Raw genomic sequence first — 16,515 nt, forward strand, 5'->3', positions numbered from 1 at the left:
ATGACTACGGCACACCACATAGGTATTTACTTAAGATGCTTAACTCAGTTAAAAAACGCTAAGGGTGCATATTCTGAGTTGGAAAAGCCTGATGTGTTTGGGAATATCAAGAGATCTATTGTGGTTAAAGCAAACCAAGTAGGACGTGGTTGGAAGTGGAGTGAAAGGTCACAGGTAACAAGTCAACAGCATATGACCTCATGGCTCCTCCCAATGAGACAAGAAGCCATAGTAGAGTTTTAGCAAGGAATACTAAGAATACCTGTATTTTATATATTTTAATTTTAATTTTTGTATTTTTTAAATCCTAAGTAGACATGACTGGTCCCCACCTGTTGCATTCCTCCTGTCACTGCCTCCTAAATGCTGGGTCTGTGTAGCGTTGCTGCATACACGTGGGTGGAGGACTGTCTACCGTAGCATGGCCTGGGCCTGAAGAAAGCTCACTTGCTCCCCCTGCTACTGCTGTGGCTTCTTAACTAGGAGCGGGCCTTGTGAGCCCCATTATCCATGCTTGAGTGTTGACTGGCTTGATCTTGTGTGAGCAACTGTGGCTGTTGAGAGTTCATGAGTGCAAGTGGCTGTTGCTCCAGAAGACACTGTCTGGCTCTTACAGTCTGTCCCCTCATCTGGGATGTTCTCTGAATCTTGGATGAGAGGGTGTGACACAAATCCCTTCCTTTCACCAAGACGGGGGTCTATGGGAAGAGCAAGATAGGAGGTGGGCTGGTGTTGGGACAATCCTGAATTTGTTCAAACACGTTGGAACACTTTTCCAGCACCTAGGAAGTCCACTCAGTGAGTTTGCAGATCACAGGGAGGTCCCAGCTCCAGTCAGCAACGTGGAACTCGTCATTGGTATTTACTATCATGTGACTGCATGGCGTCTCTTAAGGGGCAATTGGAGAAGAGTGAGAATGGAGGGGAGATGTGGGACTGTCCCCTCAGGCCCTCTGGCATTAAGAAGCAGAAGGAAGAGCTAGCAAGGAGGCCCATGACGATCAATCCATACAGATGTTTGGCAGGATCCAAGTGATTCTTAGGTCATGACTTTGTAAGAATCTGATGATCATGGTAGACTGAAGAGTCTATACATGGAGAAAAACTGGGTATAGAGCCTTACATCCCTCCGTTTGGCGTCTTACTGTGTTACCCCACCTGAGCTCTAACTTGTGTGTTCCAGCAGTCTTCTTGGGGAAGCCCTTCAATAACAGTGGCTTCAGACCTTGCCACCATACCTGGCTCAGTCACCTCTCTTGCTGTTGGAAATTTAGTAAATAAGTGGCCCTTTTAAGGAAATTAAAGCTAAAAATTGAACCAGTGACTATCTACCCTCCTTTGTGTCACCATCTGCCTTGGAAGTTTAGAGATCACTCCCTGTTATAGCTGCAGTGTGCTTAATGTTGTGAAGACTGTGATTTATTGGGTTTTAAATGTAAGCCTTTTATATTTGTGGCCAGAGAGATGGATGAGGCACATGCTTGCCTCAGAGGTTGTGAACTCAAGTTGAAATCTCTAGAACCCACAAAAAAACCAAAACAACAACAACAACAAAAAAACGCATGAGTGTTCCTACAGGAAGGTGGGTGGCAGACAGGAATCCACCGAGAAGCTTGCAGGCAAGCTATCCTGAACAGTGGAGAAGCGCAAAGAGACCCTGTCTCCAATAAGGTGGGACATGAAAGCAGACGCCAGATGTTGCCTTCTGACCGCTACACACACACAGTGGTACATGCAAGCACTGTATACACTTTGTTTTAGAAAGAAATAACTAATAACTAATATGCAACTGTCACAAGAAGAATGGGAGAAAGGACTGGAGACTCATTTATTTTACTTCTTAAACAGCATTTCCAGTCATCTTCATTATAATGCACTAGATTCCTGTCATAGCTCAAAATGGGGAAAGATTTCCGTTATTCAAACATTTCTTAAGAATGTAGACGTATGCATTTCATTCATAATAGAAAACAAGTGTAAATGTACCTTAATACAAAGGATTAGTAAACAGCTCAGATGTAGAAAGCTCACTGCTTTGAGAAAGATTTAACAAAATACATTGTTCTACTGAATACTAAACTTCCTAGCAAATGGTTTTATACTTGGCACACTGAAAAACTGCAGGATTCAGTTACACTGTTTTACCTCATAGAAACTGCATGAATCCCTGTAACCCTACATGAATCATTGTATAGGCTTAAAGAATGACAATAAATTAAAGCCCTCCTGTCCCAACAAGCCACCTCTCAGACTGTGTCTGTCACCTCCTTTATAGTTTAGACAGTTTAAACAGATTTAAGCGTGTTGCTAGGCAACTAGCTCCCGAAGCATAACGGATTTCCTTCAGCATCCCGGCCCATTCTTTTTTATCATCTTCATACCTGATGGAAAAAAAGACAAAAGACAATAAGCAGCCTTTAATGGGAGACTTTCGTAAGTTTTTTGTATGTGTGTGTTCAGTATAAAAATGGAATCTTCTGGGGGGAAAAAAAAGTTCCACCGCCTTCTATCCAGACAAAGTGCCTGCCTGGTAAATAACTCTTGAATTCCTTTCAAAGCATGCACACTGAAGGCGCATAGACGTGGACTATAGCTATTGTATTGGAATTGGGTTGTCCAGAAATGGACAGCTGAGCAGTTCATCACCCCCTGGCCCCTGGGACTGGTGAAGATTGCTGGTGAAGTCAGGGGAAGCAGACTCTTAAGAGGGAGAATTCAGAAAAGCAGGACTCAGCCTAAATTGCAGTTCCAATAGTTCCCGTTTATTAGTGCCTTGTGTGGAATCTAGTGCAGTAATGACTCTAAAATGCACCTCTTTCCCTCTGTTCTTTGAGGACTGCTCTTAGACTATGCCCTGGCCACTCATTAGGAATTGGTTTTCTTGTCTGAATACTCAAGGTTACAAAGATAAAATTTGCATTGGCTTAAAATGTATGTTTGAGGGCCCGAAGAGGTAGCTCAGTGGTTAAGAGCATTGACGGCACTTCCAGAGGTCCTGAGTTCAATTCCCAGCAACCACATGGTGGCTAAAAACCATCTGTAATGGGATCCCATGCTTTCTTCTGGTGTGTCTGAAGACAACACTACAATGTACTCATATACATAAAATAAAATAAATTAATTAAAAAAATTGTGCCTGATATCTGACTGGAATTTCAGGGCACCTGGGCTATGTACATAATGAATTGGAGGCCAGCCTGGGATATTGGATGAGATTCTGTCTCAAAATAGGATGGGAATCTATTTTGTACATCACAATAGAAGGGTCGACAGGTTTAGAGTGTGGTCTGACATGTGAACTGGGGATGAGGTGGGGTTTTTTTTGTTTGTTTGTTTGTTTTTGATTTTTCGAGACAGGGTTTCTCTGTGTAGCCCTGGCAATCCTGGAACTGACTCTGTAGGCCAAGCTGGCCTCGAACTCAGAAATCTGCCTGCCTCCCAAGTGCTGGGATTTAAGGGATTAAAGGGGATGAGGATTTAAAAAAAAATTCAGAAAGTACTGCAATACAACTTGAAGATTATCACTTTAGATGTTACCCCAAGTTAGAAAACAGCAGAATCATACAAGTTAGCATTTCCATTGCTAAGCAAGACAGGGACGGGTGCCCCACCCCAAGCCCTAATCTAGTGGTTTCCAGGCTCTCTGCACATGTAAAATCATTTGGGGGATCTGTCAAGTTTCCAAAGGCCAGCCCATACCCCAGCTAAACTCATCAGCAGGGGCACAAGAGGGGCCTTGGTGCTCGGAAAGCTCTGTAGTGATCCCACTGTGCTGGCAAGTTTGAGAACCCAAACACAAAGATGAGTCCCAGGCAGGGGGATTCAGCAGGGGACCATGCACTTTTCACTTCTTCCTGCCTACTGCTTCCTCCTGCTGGGGCAGCATAGACTACATCAGAACCTCCTGGCTCATGCGAAGTTCAATTAGTTGTTGGCATGGTTTCTTCCCATCAGTGTTTTTCAAACTTGTCTGCACATCCGATCGCCTGGGGTTCTAGGAAATAATGACGTTGGGGTCTCATCTCCAGAATCGGGGCATGTCTGTGTGTGGAGGTCTGGCTCTGATGTACTTGAGAAGTGTCCCAGAGGACTGCTGTGCAGTCAGGGTTGGGGTTCACTATTTAGTCACCCTTGCACCTGCTCTCCAAACCTCTCATGGTTCCATTATTCATTCTGCTTCTGTTAAGTCCAGTGTTTCTGCATCTCACCCTCTTGCCGATTCTGGCCTCCCTGCTTCTTGTAAATCTCTAGGGTTTTTTTGTTTTGTTTGTTTTTGTTTTTTGAGGGAAAGAGAGATTGCAATGAACTATGTTTTATAGCCACTTTTTCCTCAACACAACTAGTTACTACAACATACGAATTTTTTAAAGCTTTTATGTGTGTATGTATACATATGTATGTAGTGTGTGTGTGTGTGTGTGTGTTCATAGACATGGGATTGAATTATAGAGCTCTAGGTGCCTGTGCCCTGTCATGAACTGTCTGCCTATCAAGAAGTGTCCAAGGCATGGAAGAGTGGTTTGGTGAAACTGGTCTTTCAGCCCTGTGGCTCAGCAGAGGGAATAGTGCACCTGCTAGTTTGAGTCCAGAACGAATAACATCCACTCTTTGGTCTCAGGTGCAGTGCCCTGCCATCACTGATTGGACATCCAAATGAAGTGAGCCAAGGAATCAGTAGGAATCTTGTTAAAATGCCACCTCTGGTTCAGGAGCTCTGAGGAGGGGTCTGGGATTCTGCATCTCCAAGCAGCTCCAAGGGAATGCTAATGCTGCAGACAGTCACAGGCCATACTCTGGGGAGCAGGGCATCAGTCCATCTGAGAACAGGCCACTCGAAGGCCTCCAGCTGTGGCAGTGGGGCTGGTCTTGAGGCTGATGGGGGAGCATGAGGGTGGCTGTTTCTAGGACAGTATGCAGCATGGTCTCACTTAGGTTCTCCTTAGGCATCCAAGAGTCCCCTCCTGTACGTCAGATGTCAAGCACAGTGCCTGGGCTAGCAGCAAGAACCATTCATTCTGAGTATCCTGTCGGGACCTACCTATCAATCACCAGATGCCCTGCATAAGCCTATGGTCTCCAAATAGAACTTATGTTCCTGTGACCTCCAGGATATATCTTGGTTTCCATTTGATATTTACTGTATCTGACACTATGGTAAAAGTGTTCCCTGCCCTTTAAAAAACATTCTTTGATTAAAATAGTTCAGTTGAGTAACCACTGTGTACTTGGGAGAATTGCCCTGCAGCTGTCAGGGTGGTAAGATAGATGGCTACTTGCACTTCTTTTTAAAAAGCCTTTACTGCCAGGCCTGGTGGGGCACACCTTTGATCCCAGCACTCCACTCGGGAGGCAGAGGCTGGCAGGTCTCTTGAGTTTGAGACCAAGCTGGTCTAAAAAAAGAAAACTGAAAAAAAAAAACCATTTACTAATCAAACCATCAAACACTTGGAAGAATAAATTATACTTAATGAGCTCATGTAAAACTCAAAAGACTAAACATGTGTTCAGTGCTGTAGGTTTTTTAAGATATAATTTTTAAATGATTTTTTTAATGTGCATTGGTGTTTGCCTGCATGTATGTCTGTGTAAGGCTGTTAGATCCCCTGGAGCTGGAGTTACAGACAGTTGTGAGCTGCCAGGTAGGTGCTCCAGGACCTCTGGAAGAACAGCCAGTGCTCTTAACCACTGAGCCATCTCTCCAGTTCCCAAGTGCTGTGTTTTCTTAGAAAAGGAACTACTCTGAAGGAAAATAAAGCCCTACTGGGTGGCTGGAACATTACACACTTAAGGCTAGAACCGGGCAGAAAAGCTCAACTATCCTAACTCATTTTACAATGAAAGGAACCTGTTTAGGGCTGTAAGTTAGCAGTCAAGATCACTGGCTAGTCTTTCAGAGGACTCAGATTTGATTCCCAGCATCTACATGGTGACTCATGTCTGTAACTTCTAGGGGTCCAGTGCCCTCTTCTGGCCTCCAAATGCATCAGATACGCATGTGGTATACGGATATATGCATAAAATAACATTTTTGAAAAATTAAAATAACAATAACAAAAAAAGCAACCAGTCTGGGCGACTTCTTTCTTTAGTCTCACAGCTAATCATGAGTACTTGGTCAGTAAGTCACATATTCCAAAGTTCAGTTAGACTTGATGTGTATAGCCTACCACTGAGTCGTACTGTGCATGGTGGGAAAATCTGGCTTATTTACTACAATATTGCTCATCAATTTAATACTGGTTCAAAGAATTAGACAGAGGACAACTTACTTCCATATATCATTCACTTCAGTGGGAGCAAACTCTTTAGATTCCAGCTGAATCATTGCAAAGCCGCCGATGGCATACAGGGATCCTGCCAGGCTGACCAGGCTGATGGAACTTCTTTCTTGGGGAAATTCCGTCATCACTTCCCACCTAGATATTTTATTGAAAATGCAGTCAGCATAAAATTTACAGAAATACACCATTTTGGTGTAATTTTGTTACTTTTTTTGTTTGTTTGTTTTGGTTTTTCGAGACAAGGTTTCTCTTTATGGCCCGGGCTGTCCTGGAACTCTGTAGACCAGGCTCGAACTCAGAAATCCTCCTGCCTCTGCCTCCCAAGTGCTGGGATTAAAGGCGTGTGCTACCACTGCCTGGCAAGAACATCATTGTTAATGATCATTTAAATTTAGTCTCATAAAAATGCTTTGTGATTTGCAGACATCAAAATTATTTTGTGATCATATACATTTGGTTTCTTAACAAAGTAATAACATGACTCTAATTTTTCCTTGCTAATGCAATGAATATGCTATTGTATATATGCTATGTGTATAATGTATAAAATACAATCCACATATGTATAAAACATATGTACTCACCTAGGTATGTAAGCTCAAAAATATAGAAAGATTAATTTCACATAAAATATTAGTCAAGTATATTTTCATATTAATCCAATAAAACAAAAGTAAAAACAATAAGAAATATATAAAGCATCCGTAGTTTATGAGCGCTAGTTGTTAACGGGTAGAAATCTTTTAAAATTTTTTTGTTAGTTTTTTGTTTTCAAGGCAGGATTTCTCTTTGTGGACCAGGCTGGGTTCGAACTCAGATATCCACCTGCCTCTGCCTCTCAGGTGCTGGGATTAAAGGTATGTGCCACCATGTTTGGCAAAAAAAACCCAAAACAACAAAAAAAACAAAAACAAACAACAAACAAACAAACAAAACCCACTTAATTCTTAAACTACCGGTTCCTAAGACATGCATGTCCATCTACGTTTCTACAGTGTTTTAGAGATAATAATACCTTTGCTAGATCACTAGATGTATACAGTTAGTGCAGCGTCAGGCCAACAATGTGTCAACGTTAACTCATGAGTCACACATTCCGAATGACAAATGCATGGTATGGGGAGTGGGAAATACTTCCCCTTTAACACCAGGTTCTCTGCTTCTTCTCCCAGAGCCTGAGAAAGCCTAGTTGCTACCAAGAAGCAACAACTAAATGTACAGGACTCATGTGCTGTAGCAAAGCAACTCACTTGTTGGTCTTGAGGTCAAAGGCTTCAACTGAAGCTGAAAGACCATCTTCAGTGACACCTCCTGCGATCACAATTTTGCCCTTATGGATTGCCACTCCAAACATGGAACGAGGGGTTTTCATCGGAGCCAGATCTTTCCAGTCTCCTTTCTTGGGGTTGTAGATAAACACCCTATTCGTACACTTTCTGTGAACAGAGAAAGAAAATAAATCCTTTTAGACCCTTCTTTTTGTGAAAGCTGCTTTAATAATTTAGTTCTGTTTGTGATGGAGTACATTACATAGTACTTTATTTAAAGTAATCTGGAACTGTTTGGAGCGAGAGATGTAGCTTAGTGAGACAGAGTGCTAACAAAGCATGCGTGAGCCTCTATGTTCAAACCCTGAAAAATTGTTTCTCCCCAGGGAGTCCAGCCCTGACTACATAAGATCCTATATTAAAAAACCATTATGACTGTAGATTATGTTAAGTAATCATGTAGGCCGATTAATGATAAAAACACTTTTATGCACTAAATGCCAGCAGAAACACTTAGACTCATTGAATTATTCTCAGGATGGACCCTAGGGATTCTTAAAGTTTTCCATAACCAATCAACAGTCCTGAATCCCAATAGTAACCATTTTGGTAATGCCAACAAGCAAAAATTCTTCTGTGAGAATAGCTTTTTCTTAATATGAAAAAAGACCATATATAAACATTTCCTTTAAGACTTGACTATGTCAAGGAAGGTCTTGGTGAGAGCAGAATAGAAAATCATATTCACTAGGGTACTTTATGTCCCCTCGGCCCCTCCCTCCATATTTGGGACTGGACTCAGGCCTTCCATATTCTAGTAGTGTGCTACTGAGTCACACCCCCAGCCTCTGCCCCTTACTTTTAGCTAATGGTTTATTTCAAAGTTCTTGACTTGGACATTTGCAATGCTGTCTAGGTACTAAGATTCTCAAGATTCAATATATTACTTCTCACAGACATGAATGCTTCTTACTGATGTATCGGTTTTCTGGTTACTAATGTTATCTGGTTACTAATGTTAAACAATTTAAATCATTTTGGCAGAATTCCAATGTTTTCAAAGTCATAACACACTTAATAGAGATTGTTTATTCCATTTACTCAGAGAAAAAGTCCAAATTAAGAGTGCATTTACCATGTCCATCCTTAAGTATTCATTGGATGGAAAAAGCAAAGACTAAAAAGGGAGTTCCTTTCAGGATATACCGTCTTTGAGTATGGAGAGAGAGAAGAAAAAACTCATTGCTTGTTCAGGTACAGTTGCTGTGGTGTTTTTTTTTTTTTAATTATTTTCATTGAATACAATTAACTAGCTCCAGAATACAGAGTTCTTTACTTGACATAGAAGTTTATATTTGACTTTCTTCTTGCTACACTTGTATACTTTTGGTGTTTGTTGTTTGTTTTGAGATGGGGTCTTGCTATGTTGTCTAGGTGGTCTGGAAATCTTGGGATCAGCTGATTCTCTGGTCTCAGCCTGGGACTATGGGTGCATGCTACTCTGCTCAACTGGACCCTTAAAATTCATAATTTCCTTTCCTTTCTGTGGTTAGACAGCTCTATTAATAACCAGCCTGGAAAAAATGATAAACCAAGTAAGGCAGCTCTCTTTAGGATGGGAGACTTCACACTGTCAACAAAAGGTGATCATTTGACAAGCTGGGATCCTGGCTTAACTGATCTCAGGAGGACTCTCTGAGATGTAAGACCTCTGTCCTAACTACAGATGGTCTAAAACAGTGGCTCTCGGTCTTCCTAATGCTGTGACCCTTTAATGCAGTTCCTCATGTTGTGGTGGACACCCAACCAAAAAAAAAACTATTTTTATTGGTATTTCATAACTGTAATTTTACTACTGTTATGAATCATGATGAAATGTCTGTTTTCTCCAATGGTTTTAGGCCACCCCTATGAAAGGGTTGATTGTAGTGACCTACAGAATGAGAACCACTGGCCTAGAAGCCAGATAGGTTCCTACCTGAGATATATCCTGGTTTTCCTGAAAGGGACTAGCTAGAAGTAGTGAAATGGAGACCTGAGAGGGAGTAAGTCACCAACATGTCACTGGAGAAATGACTGCACTCCTCCAATGACTGTGCTTTTGGTCTCCAGCCGCTATAAATTCCCGCTAATGCACACAAAGTACAAATCTACATCACTTTCTGTGTTTTACCGTTTTGCTAATGGATACACTTTGATGCCATGTTAAAGAGAACAGTAGGAGTTTTTACCCGCTGGTGTCTGCCCCTTCAGCCTAGTGACCTGACTTCAGTCCCTAGATCCCACATGGTGGACGGAGCTCCTCATCGGTGTTGTCTTCTGACACCTGCATGTCCTTCCAGAAGTGTGCCCCATCCACATTATATAATAACAAGGTAAAAAATTTAAATGTCAATCTGCTTATGGTTCATTGAGTAAGGAAACCTACTGGCTTTTGTAGTAAAATAAAAGGCAGTTAACTAAAAGGCTGACTGTGCCCCTAGATGCCGCTCTTCCACTCTCTGGATGTGTACTGTTGAGGTATTGTGCTCATATGGCAGCGTTTTATATTCTTCTCTATTTGGTCTAGCGACTTTAAAGCCTTATCATTACGATTTCCTCTCATAACTTTTCAAAATTTTATTTGCAGTTTTTAATCTGCAAACTATGGTGTTAGAGATCCAAGTCCCATTTCAGTATGTAGTCTAAAATGAATGAATGAATGAATGAATGAATAAATAAATAAATAAACAGAACCTTTGCAGTACTCACTTGGGTATAAATCAAAAGAAAACTTTAGAGCACTTACTTGTCATCTGTCTTGCCACCTAGACAGTATATCATCCCATTATGTGAAATCACGTTATGGCCATAAACTTTAATAGGAAGATTTTTCACTTCACTCCACTTTGCAGCCCTAAAATTAAACGATAATAAAATTCATGTTCCAGCTGGTGAAAATATGGATTTGTTATAGGCATGCTTATGGAACAGAAATATTATGGGACGGTTATGTTAACTTACACAGGATCGTAGCATAATACAGAATCCAGTGAAGCCTCGGTTTGAAGGTCTTTGCCGGCGACCACATAGATTTTGTCATCTACCTCTCCCAGACCAAAGAGACACCTGGCTGATGGGAGAGGCGGAAGTCCGACCCACTCAGATGTTACATTATCAAGCTGGAAAAAAGATGAGTTATGGAGATAGGTAGAAAAATATTACCAGGTGTGACTAAGAAGTTCTCGATATTTCAGGTATTGTTTAAAATCTACAGAGATGAATGAAGATCTTGTACAACTATAATCCTAAAGTATTATATTTTAGCTTAGAATTACTAAAAAGAATGTAATCTTAAAGTATCATATTTATAGTTTAGCTCAGAATTAGTAAAGAGAATGAGACAGTCTACTTGGCTTATAAAAATACAGTACTAAAACAAAAGCAAAAACAAGACCCCCCCAACGACATCAAGAGAGAGCAGAGAATAAAATAGAATAGTTAGGACTGGGCAGTTTCTTGCCAAGTTCTTCTCTTAAGTTGCCTTGTTCAGCTTTGAAACAAGGAATCTTAATACTTTTGGGACACTGGGGAAAGACAGGGTGTCTATGGCAGGGGTCACAGTATGTGTGTGACCCCTACATGCTATATTTAACACACTCCCGAAGCCAGCACCCGGGACAGCTGGACTTGTCGCTCAGTCCACAGACAACTGAGAGGGAGGGCAGTATCGCTTGTCCATCTTTTAGACATGTCTAGGTTCCCTGTGTTTTATTGTTTTGAGTACAGGAAAATATTCATTTCAATACCTGTGTTTTGGTGGAGCTATCTTAAATATCATCTTTCTGGTTTGTGCTAAGCAGCAGTCTGGGTGGCAGCCAGCTCTACAAGGGACCTGTCACTGTCATGCTCCGACTAGGGATTCATTTTGGCACCTACTTTCTACACTCTTTTTTTTTTTTTAATGGAAATGTTTTTTCTGTTTTTTTTCCCATTGGCTATTTTATTTATTTACACTTCAGATGCCATCCCCTTTCCCATGTCCCCTCCCTAGATCCCCCTATCCCAAACTCCCTCCTCCTTTTTCCCTTTTATACCATTTGAATTACATGCATGTATTCAGGTCAGTTCTAGGTTGAGGGACTAGCAATACAATAGATGCAAATAGTCAAGGCACAGAGAAGACAATCTCCAGCTGTATATGTAGAGGAGGAAGGGCTTGTCAGGCATCAGTGGGAGAGGAGGGCCTTGGTCCCTTGAAGGCTGGATGCGCCAGTGAGGGGGAATTCGAAGGCGGGGAGGTGGGAGTCGGTGGATGGGTGGGGGCACACCCTCATAGAAATAGGAGGAGGAATGGGTTAAGGGGTTTCTGGGGGTTGGAATGGGGGAAGGGGATAACATCTGAAATGTAGATAAATAAAGTATCCAATAATAAAAAAGAAAACCAAACAAAAAACAGATAATAGAACTGGCTATAGAAGTCGAGCATTTGAGAATTTTTGACAGCAATTTAACATTACCTATATTACTGGGATTCCTTGTCAAAGACAAGAGACTGAAGGGGCCCATGGAACTTTAAAACAATATCTTCATAAACTAAAGAAGGGGGAAATATATTCCCATACACCACAAATTTATTTAAATCATGTTCTTTTTATTTTTTATTTTAAATTTTTTTAAACTTTCTACAATCTTAACATACTCCTTTTGCATTTTAGGGCAACATTGCCAAGGAAACCCTTTAAAGGTGTAGCTGCACTGTTGCATGCCACTTCCAGTAAAGAGAAATGGATTCACCTCAAAACCAGTGTGGCCAGGAATAGAAGAGACTGGTAGTGACGTGGAGGGGCTTCTCTGGAAGCCTTTCTGTTTCTGGTCTAGTAGTGCCAGTTCAAGTTCTGAGACCAAAGGACACACCATGACATGGGGTTAATCCCCTTGTGCTTAGGTTAGCTTTGCCGACACTTTGTTTCAGCATCTAGATTGTGACTGTAATGTTTTCATTCTTGAAAAAGAATGAAAATCTGCGGTCAAGAAAGTATCATAGGGCTGAGATATGTAGTCTAGTGGAACTGAGGTTACATATGGAAACCCCTGGGTTTGATTCCTAGCACAGCTGTGGAGTGGGGGAGTCCTAGGTAATAAAGTAGAACCAACAATAAACATGGAAGTCTGACTCTGAAAAGTTCTGTGCAAAATACTCAGATAAGTAATCTCATCTGGCTTCCCAGGTAGGTACACTTGCCCAACTTCATGTGGCTTTTTAGGTGATTTTCAATACCATGCCATCTAGTAAATCTACAGGCATTTTGTTGTTTGAGATAGGGTGTCACTATGCAGCTTTGGTATTTTTATTTTTAATGGATCAACAGCTATTTTAATCCCAAACCCGAGGACCCAGTTCCCATACAGACTATGTAGTATCACCTTCCTATCTTGTCTTGGAGCATTTTCTATACCAGATGACAGTAGGTTGCCAGCCAGCACCTGTAGTGGATGAGCTCTCAAGCTATTTAACCCTTCAAGATCCCACTCTGTTAAAATTAGGGTTTATACCTAGAATACTCAAAGTGTGGTCTGCTTACTGTGGTCTAAAACTCGATGAATCTATGACTTCCATGGAGGAAGGGAAATCAATCTTAATAAGGCCCCAGATTCTCACAGTCTATTTGCAGCATATGCCAAATGTCAGTTCACTCTGAAGTTAATGCATCTCACACATGCAGCCAAGCAGAAAAAGACAAAGCCTGAAACTCTCATAGGAAGCTCTCTTTTATTATGTCAGTTCAGGCATCTTAGATCTACATCTGTGCCTTTTGGAAGTAGCGAGGGAAAGGCCCTTCCTCTGTATAACTGTTTCAGTGGCTCATGTCATGATTCATCAGGTAATGTCACTTGGAAATCGAGACACAATAAAGAGAAAGGGAAGCAACAGAATGGAAAGAGCAAATGTTAAAACGAGGACTTGAAAATAGAGAGTGTGGGCCCAGGGTATATTTTTAAAGTGTGTGTGTGTGTGTGTGTGTGTGTGTGTGTGTGTGTGTTGAGAATTACTCTATGCTGTAACTATTACTTGGGCCTATGACTTGTCTGTCTGTCTGTGCCCATTTACCTATCCATTTGATTTGATATTTTTTTACTTCCCAGATATATTTACAATCTTTTTCATTGGATTTGCTTTTTAGAAAGTTAATCTGAATTTGAAATCAGGGCTTGGGGGAAATGTCTGGGTCACATTCAAATACTTTTGCTAGTGTCTTTCACTGGAACTTAGAATATTGAGAAACATGATTAGTATATATTATTTTGACTATATTTCTCTAACAGAGCAACTTAGTGAAAGGTAGTATTTTGTGAATGCATGGTATGTGTTGTATTTTGAGAGTATCCAGTGACTGTGGCATGACATTCTACACTTGCTTATCTCTGGCCTTTCCAATTTAAGTGCCTGAAAACCTCTGGCCACGATTAGCTATGATCTAAACAAATTCTTACTGATCAAATCACAAGCTATAAAATATCGATTGGCAATACTGAAGGTGCAGGTTAAGTCAAAAGGTGACATTTGGGGGACGCTATTTTTTTTATGATCCAAAGTGTACAGAATATACACAAGAGTCCTTTCTTTTTCAATCAAATCTTTTATATAGTAACAAAAAATAAAAAACGAAATGCTACTTCCCCAACCTCCAAGGAGAAAAGCAGACTAAGTCCTACTACCCTGCAGCGTATAAGGCATTCATGATATAGACAAATAACTTTGCTTAGGAAAATATCTTAACCTATTTATCAGGTAATATTGTTAAAGGTTATGAAGTCAGTCTTTACCAAAATCCTGAGCTGTGAAGGATTATAACACTATTAGGGAGAAAGTGTGGGAAGAAAATCTTGAGTAATGAATCAGGTATAAGGACTTCCGTTGCCACACCTTTTTACTAAATGTGAAGTCTAGTTATTTCTGCCAGCACTCTGAAGTATCACAGTGTAAGAGGGCCAAGGGGATATCCATGTGAACAGTATGTAAGCACCTCCCCCCCCATAACTCACAAATGGGCTGATTAATGGTGGTGAACCCCAGCCTGTGCTTCCTTACCTGGAAAAAGTACGATTGCAGGGGTTGATCCTTATTCTCTTCGTCCACATATAGTCCTCCGACCACGTAGACCTGATTCTGTTGGGTAACAATACTGGAATGGTTTCTGGGGATCTGCTCAGCTAGGGCAGTAAGGTAACACTCGTTTTCCATGGGGTCATATGCCACTGCAGCTGTGTCATTGACCATGAGGATGAGATCTTTAACGAACATTCCATGCCTGGGGATGTCATTCAGGTAACCAGGAAGTAAGTCTTCATCACCAACATCACCGTTCACCTCGCCTGCACCCCCCTTATCTGCATTTTTGCTGGGCTCCGGAAGCTTGCCTGCAAAAGCGTCTTTTAGAACTTTGATTTTTTTCTGGACTTCTGGGTTGCTTTTAATTATGTCATCTTTCTCAACATGGTCTTTGAAATATTTCTCTGCCATAAGGCGAAAACGAATACAGTCAAACACTTCACTAAGATTTTTTGCCCTATTTTCTTTGTCTGTCCGCACCCATTTCATCACGGCCTCAAATACTACTTCCTCCTTTTCTACATTGAGGCTGTCATTTGAAACGACGGAGATCAGTTCCTGTGGGGACAGTTGCATGAAGTCTTCTTCCTTACAAATTTGCACAAAGCGGTCTGACACAAATTCCCGGGCAGAAATAGCAAGTCTCGGGCAGTCGAGAAGAAGCCCCAATCTTAGGATGGCCAGGCAGTTACCAGGAGCCAGTCTTTTCTGAAGGTAAGACACACAGACTGTGAACACCGACGGAATCTGGAAGCGGCTGGACAGGGCGAAGATGTCCTGCACGTTCCCGTCATTGAGATCGATACTGGCAGAGTACAGGTATTTGATGATCAAATCAAGTATAGCAGGATCCACGTTGTCTAGCGCTACCTCCTTTTTTTTCTCCTCCTCAATTTCAGATAAAAAATACTCACGGAAGTAAGGGCTACAAGCCGATAATATCAGTCTGTGGCAAGGAAAACTTTTGTCACCTGCTTTTAGGGTGCAATCGATGAACTTTTTCTCTTCCAGGAGATCTTTTAGTCCATCCTGAAGGAGGGTGGACTGGTAAAGCCGGAGTTCCTCTGCAAGCTCCCGCTGGGAATCCATTCTGTGAGGAACCTGGGTAAGGAAGGGGACACTGAGGGTCTTCGCTCCTGGTTGCACACAGGGCTAGCTGTAAAAAGGCAGATCAGTGTGCCCTGCGCAGCCTGAAGCCTTTGCAATTTAATCCCACCGGCTAAATATAGACACCGGCTCTAACAACGGGAATTTAGGAGAGCTGTTTGGAAAGGAGTGTTGTGCAGCTGTCTGAGATTGAAAATAACAACTGGGACTTCTGGTCACTAAGGAAACTGCTAAGAAACAAGGCATTCAGGTGAAGTGGGAAGCGATGGATGTAGAGAGCCTTGAAACACACGTTAATAAAGGGCAACCACCAGCAAATGCTTACTGATCTAACAGAAAAAAATGAATCATAAAAATGAGTCACTCCTCTAAAAATGGCCTAGTGGCAAGCTACTTGGCTGTCTGAGTTAATGATGCCAAGGTCAAAAATACGAGGTGAGTTCACTTCAATTTTCATAAGTTATGAGTCCAATGGTTTAAAATAAAAAAATGTTGCTTCCTACTAAAAGTAGATAGAATTTTTTTCAAGTAGTAAATGTTCATATACTTCTTAGTTTTATATATATAACCTTTTAAGTGATATCTCCATCATAACTGAAGTAACAAATGCAGAGAAATTTAATTTTCTAAAATATTCTAAGTTATCTTTATTTTTAGGTGGGAAAACTATAATTACTACTAAGCTATCAAATTCATTTACATTCTGTCTTGTTATACAAGGGATATGAAGTGACAGTAACACACAAAAAAAAAAAAGAAAAAAAGA

General features: G+C 41.2%; 1 protein-coding gene across 2 annotated transcripts; it reads right to left on the bottom strand.

Annotated features, from left to right (window-relative positions):
- Nucleotides 1-1,802: 1,802 nt before the first annotated feature.
- Nucleotides 1,803-15,808, bottom strand: Klhl41 (kelch like family member 41). 2 transcript variants are annotated; one of them, XM_028763047.1, is made up of 6 exons: nt 14,622-15,731; nt 10,553-10,710; nt 10,338-10,445; nt 7,532-7,717; nt 6,270-6,416; nt 1,803-2,381 (listed from the first exon to the last, which is right to left on the bottom strand). In XM_028763047.1, exons 1-6 carry the CDS (start codon nt 15,729-15,731, stop codon nt 2,270-2,272), a joined length of 1,821 nt encoding a protein of 606 aa, XP_028618880.1. In that variant the 3' UTR covers nt 1,803-2,269. The 2 variants fall into 2 exon arrangements, with proteins under 2 accessions (XP_028618880.1, XP_028618881.1); XM_028763048.1 differs by lacking the exon at nt 1,803-2,381 and having other exon boundaries at nt 6,267-6,416; nt 7,528-7,717; nt 14,622-15,808.
- Nucleotides 15,809-16,515: the final 707 nt, after the last annotated feature.

The sequence above is a fragment of the Grammomys surdaster genome, unplaced genomic scaffold, assembly GCF_004785775.1.
Source record: "Grammomys surdaster isolate TR1022 unplaced genomic scaffold, NIH_TR_1.0 136, whole genome shotgun sequence".
NCBI classification, from domain to species: domain Eukaryota; kingdom Metazoa; phylum Chordata; class Mammalia; order Rodentia; family Muridae; genus Grammomys; species Grammomys surdaster.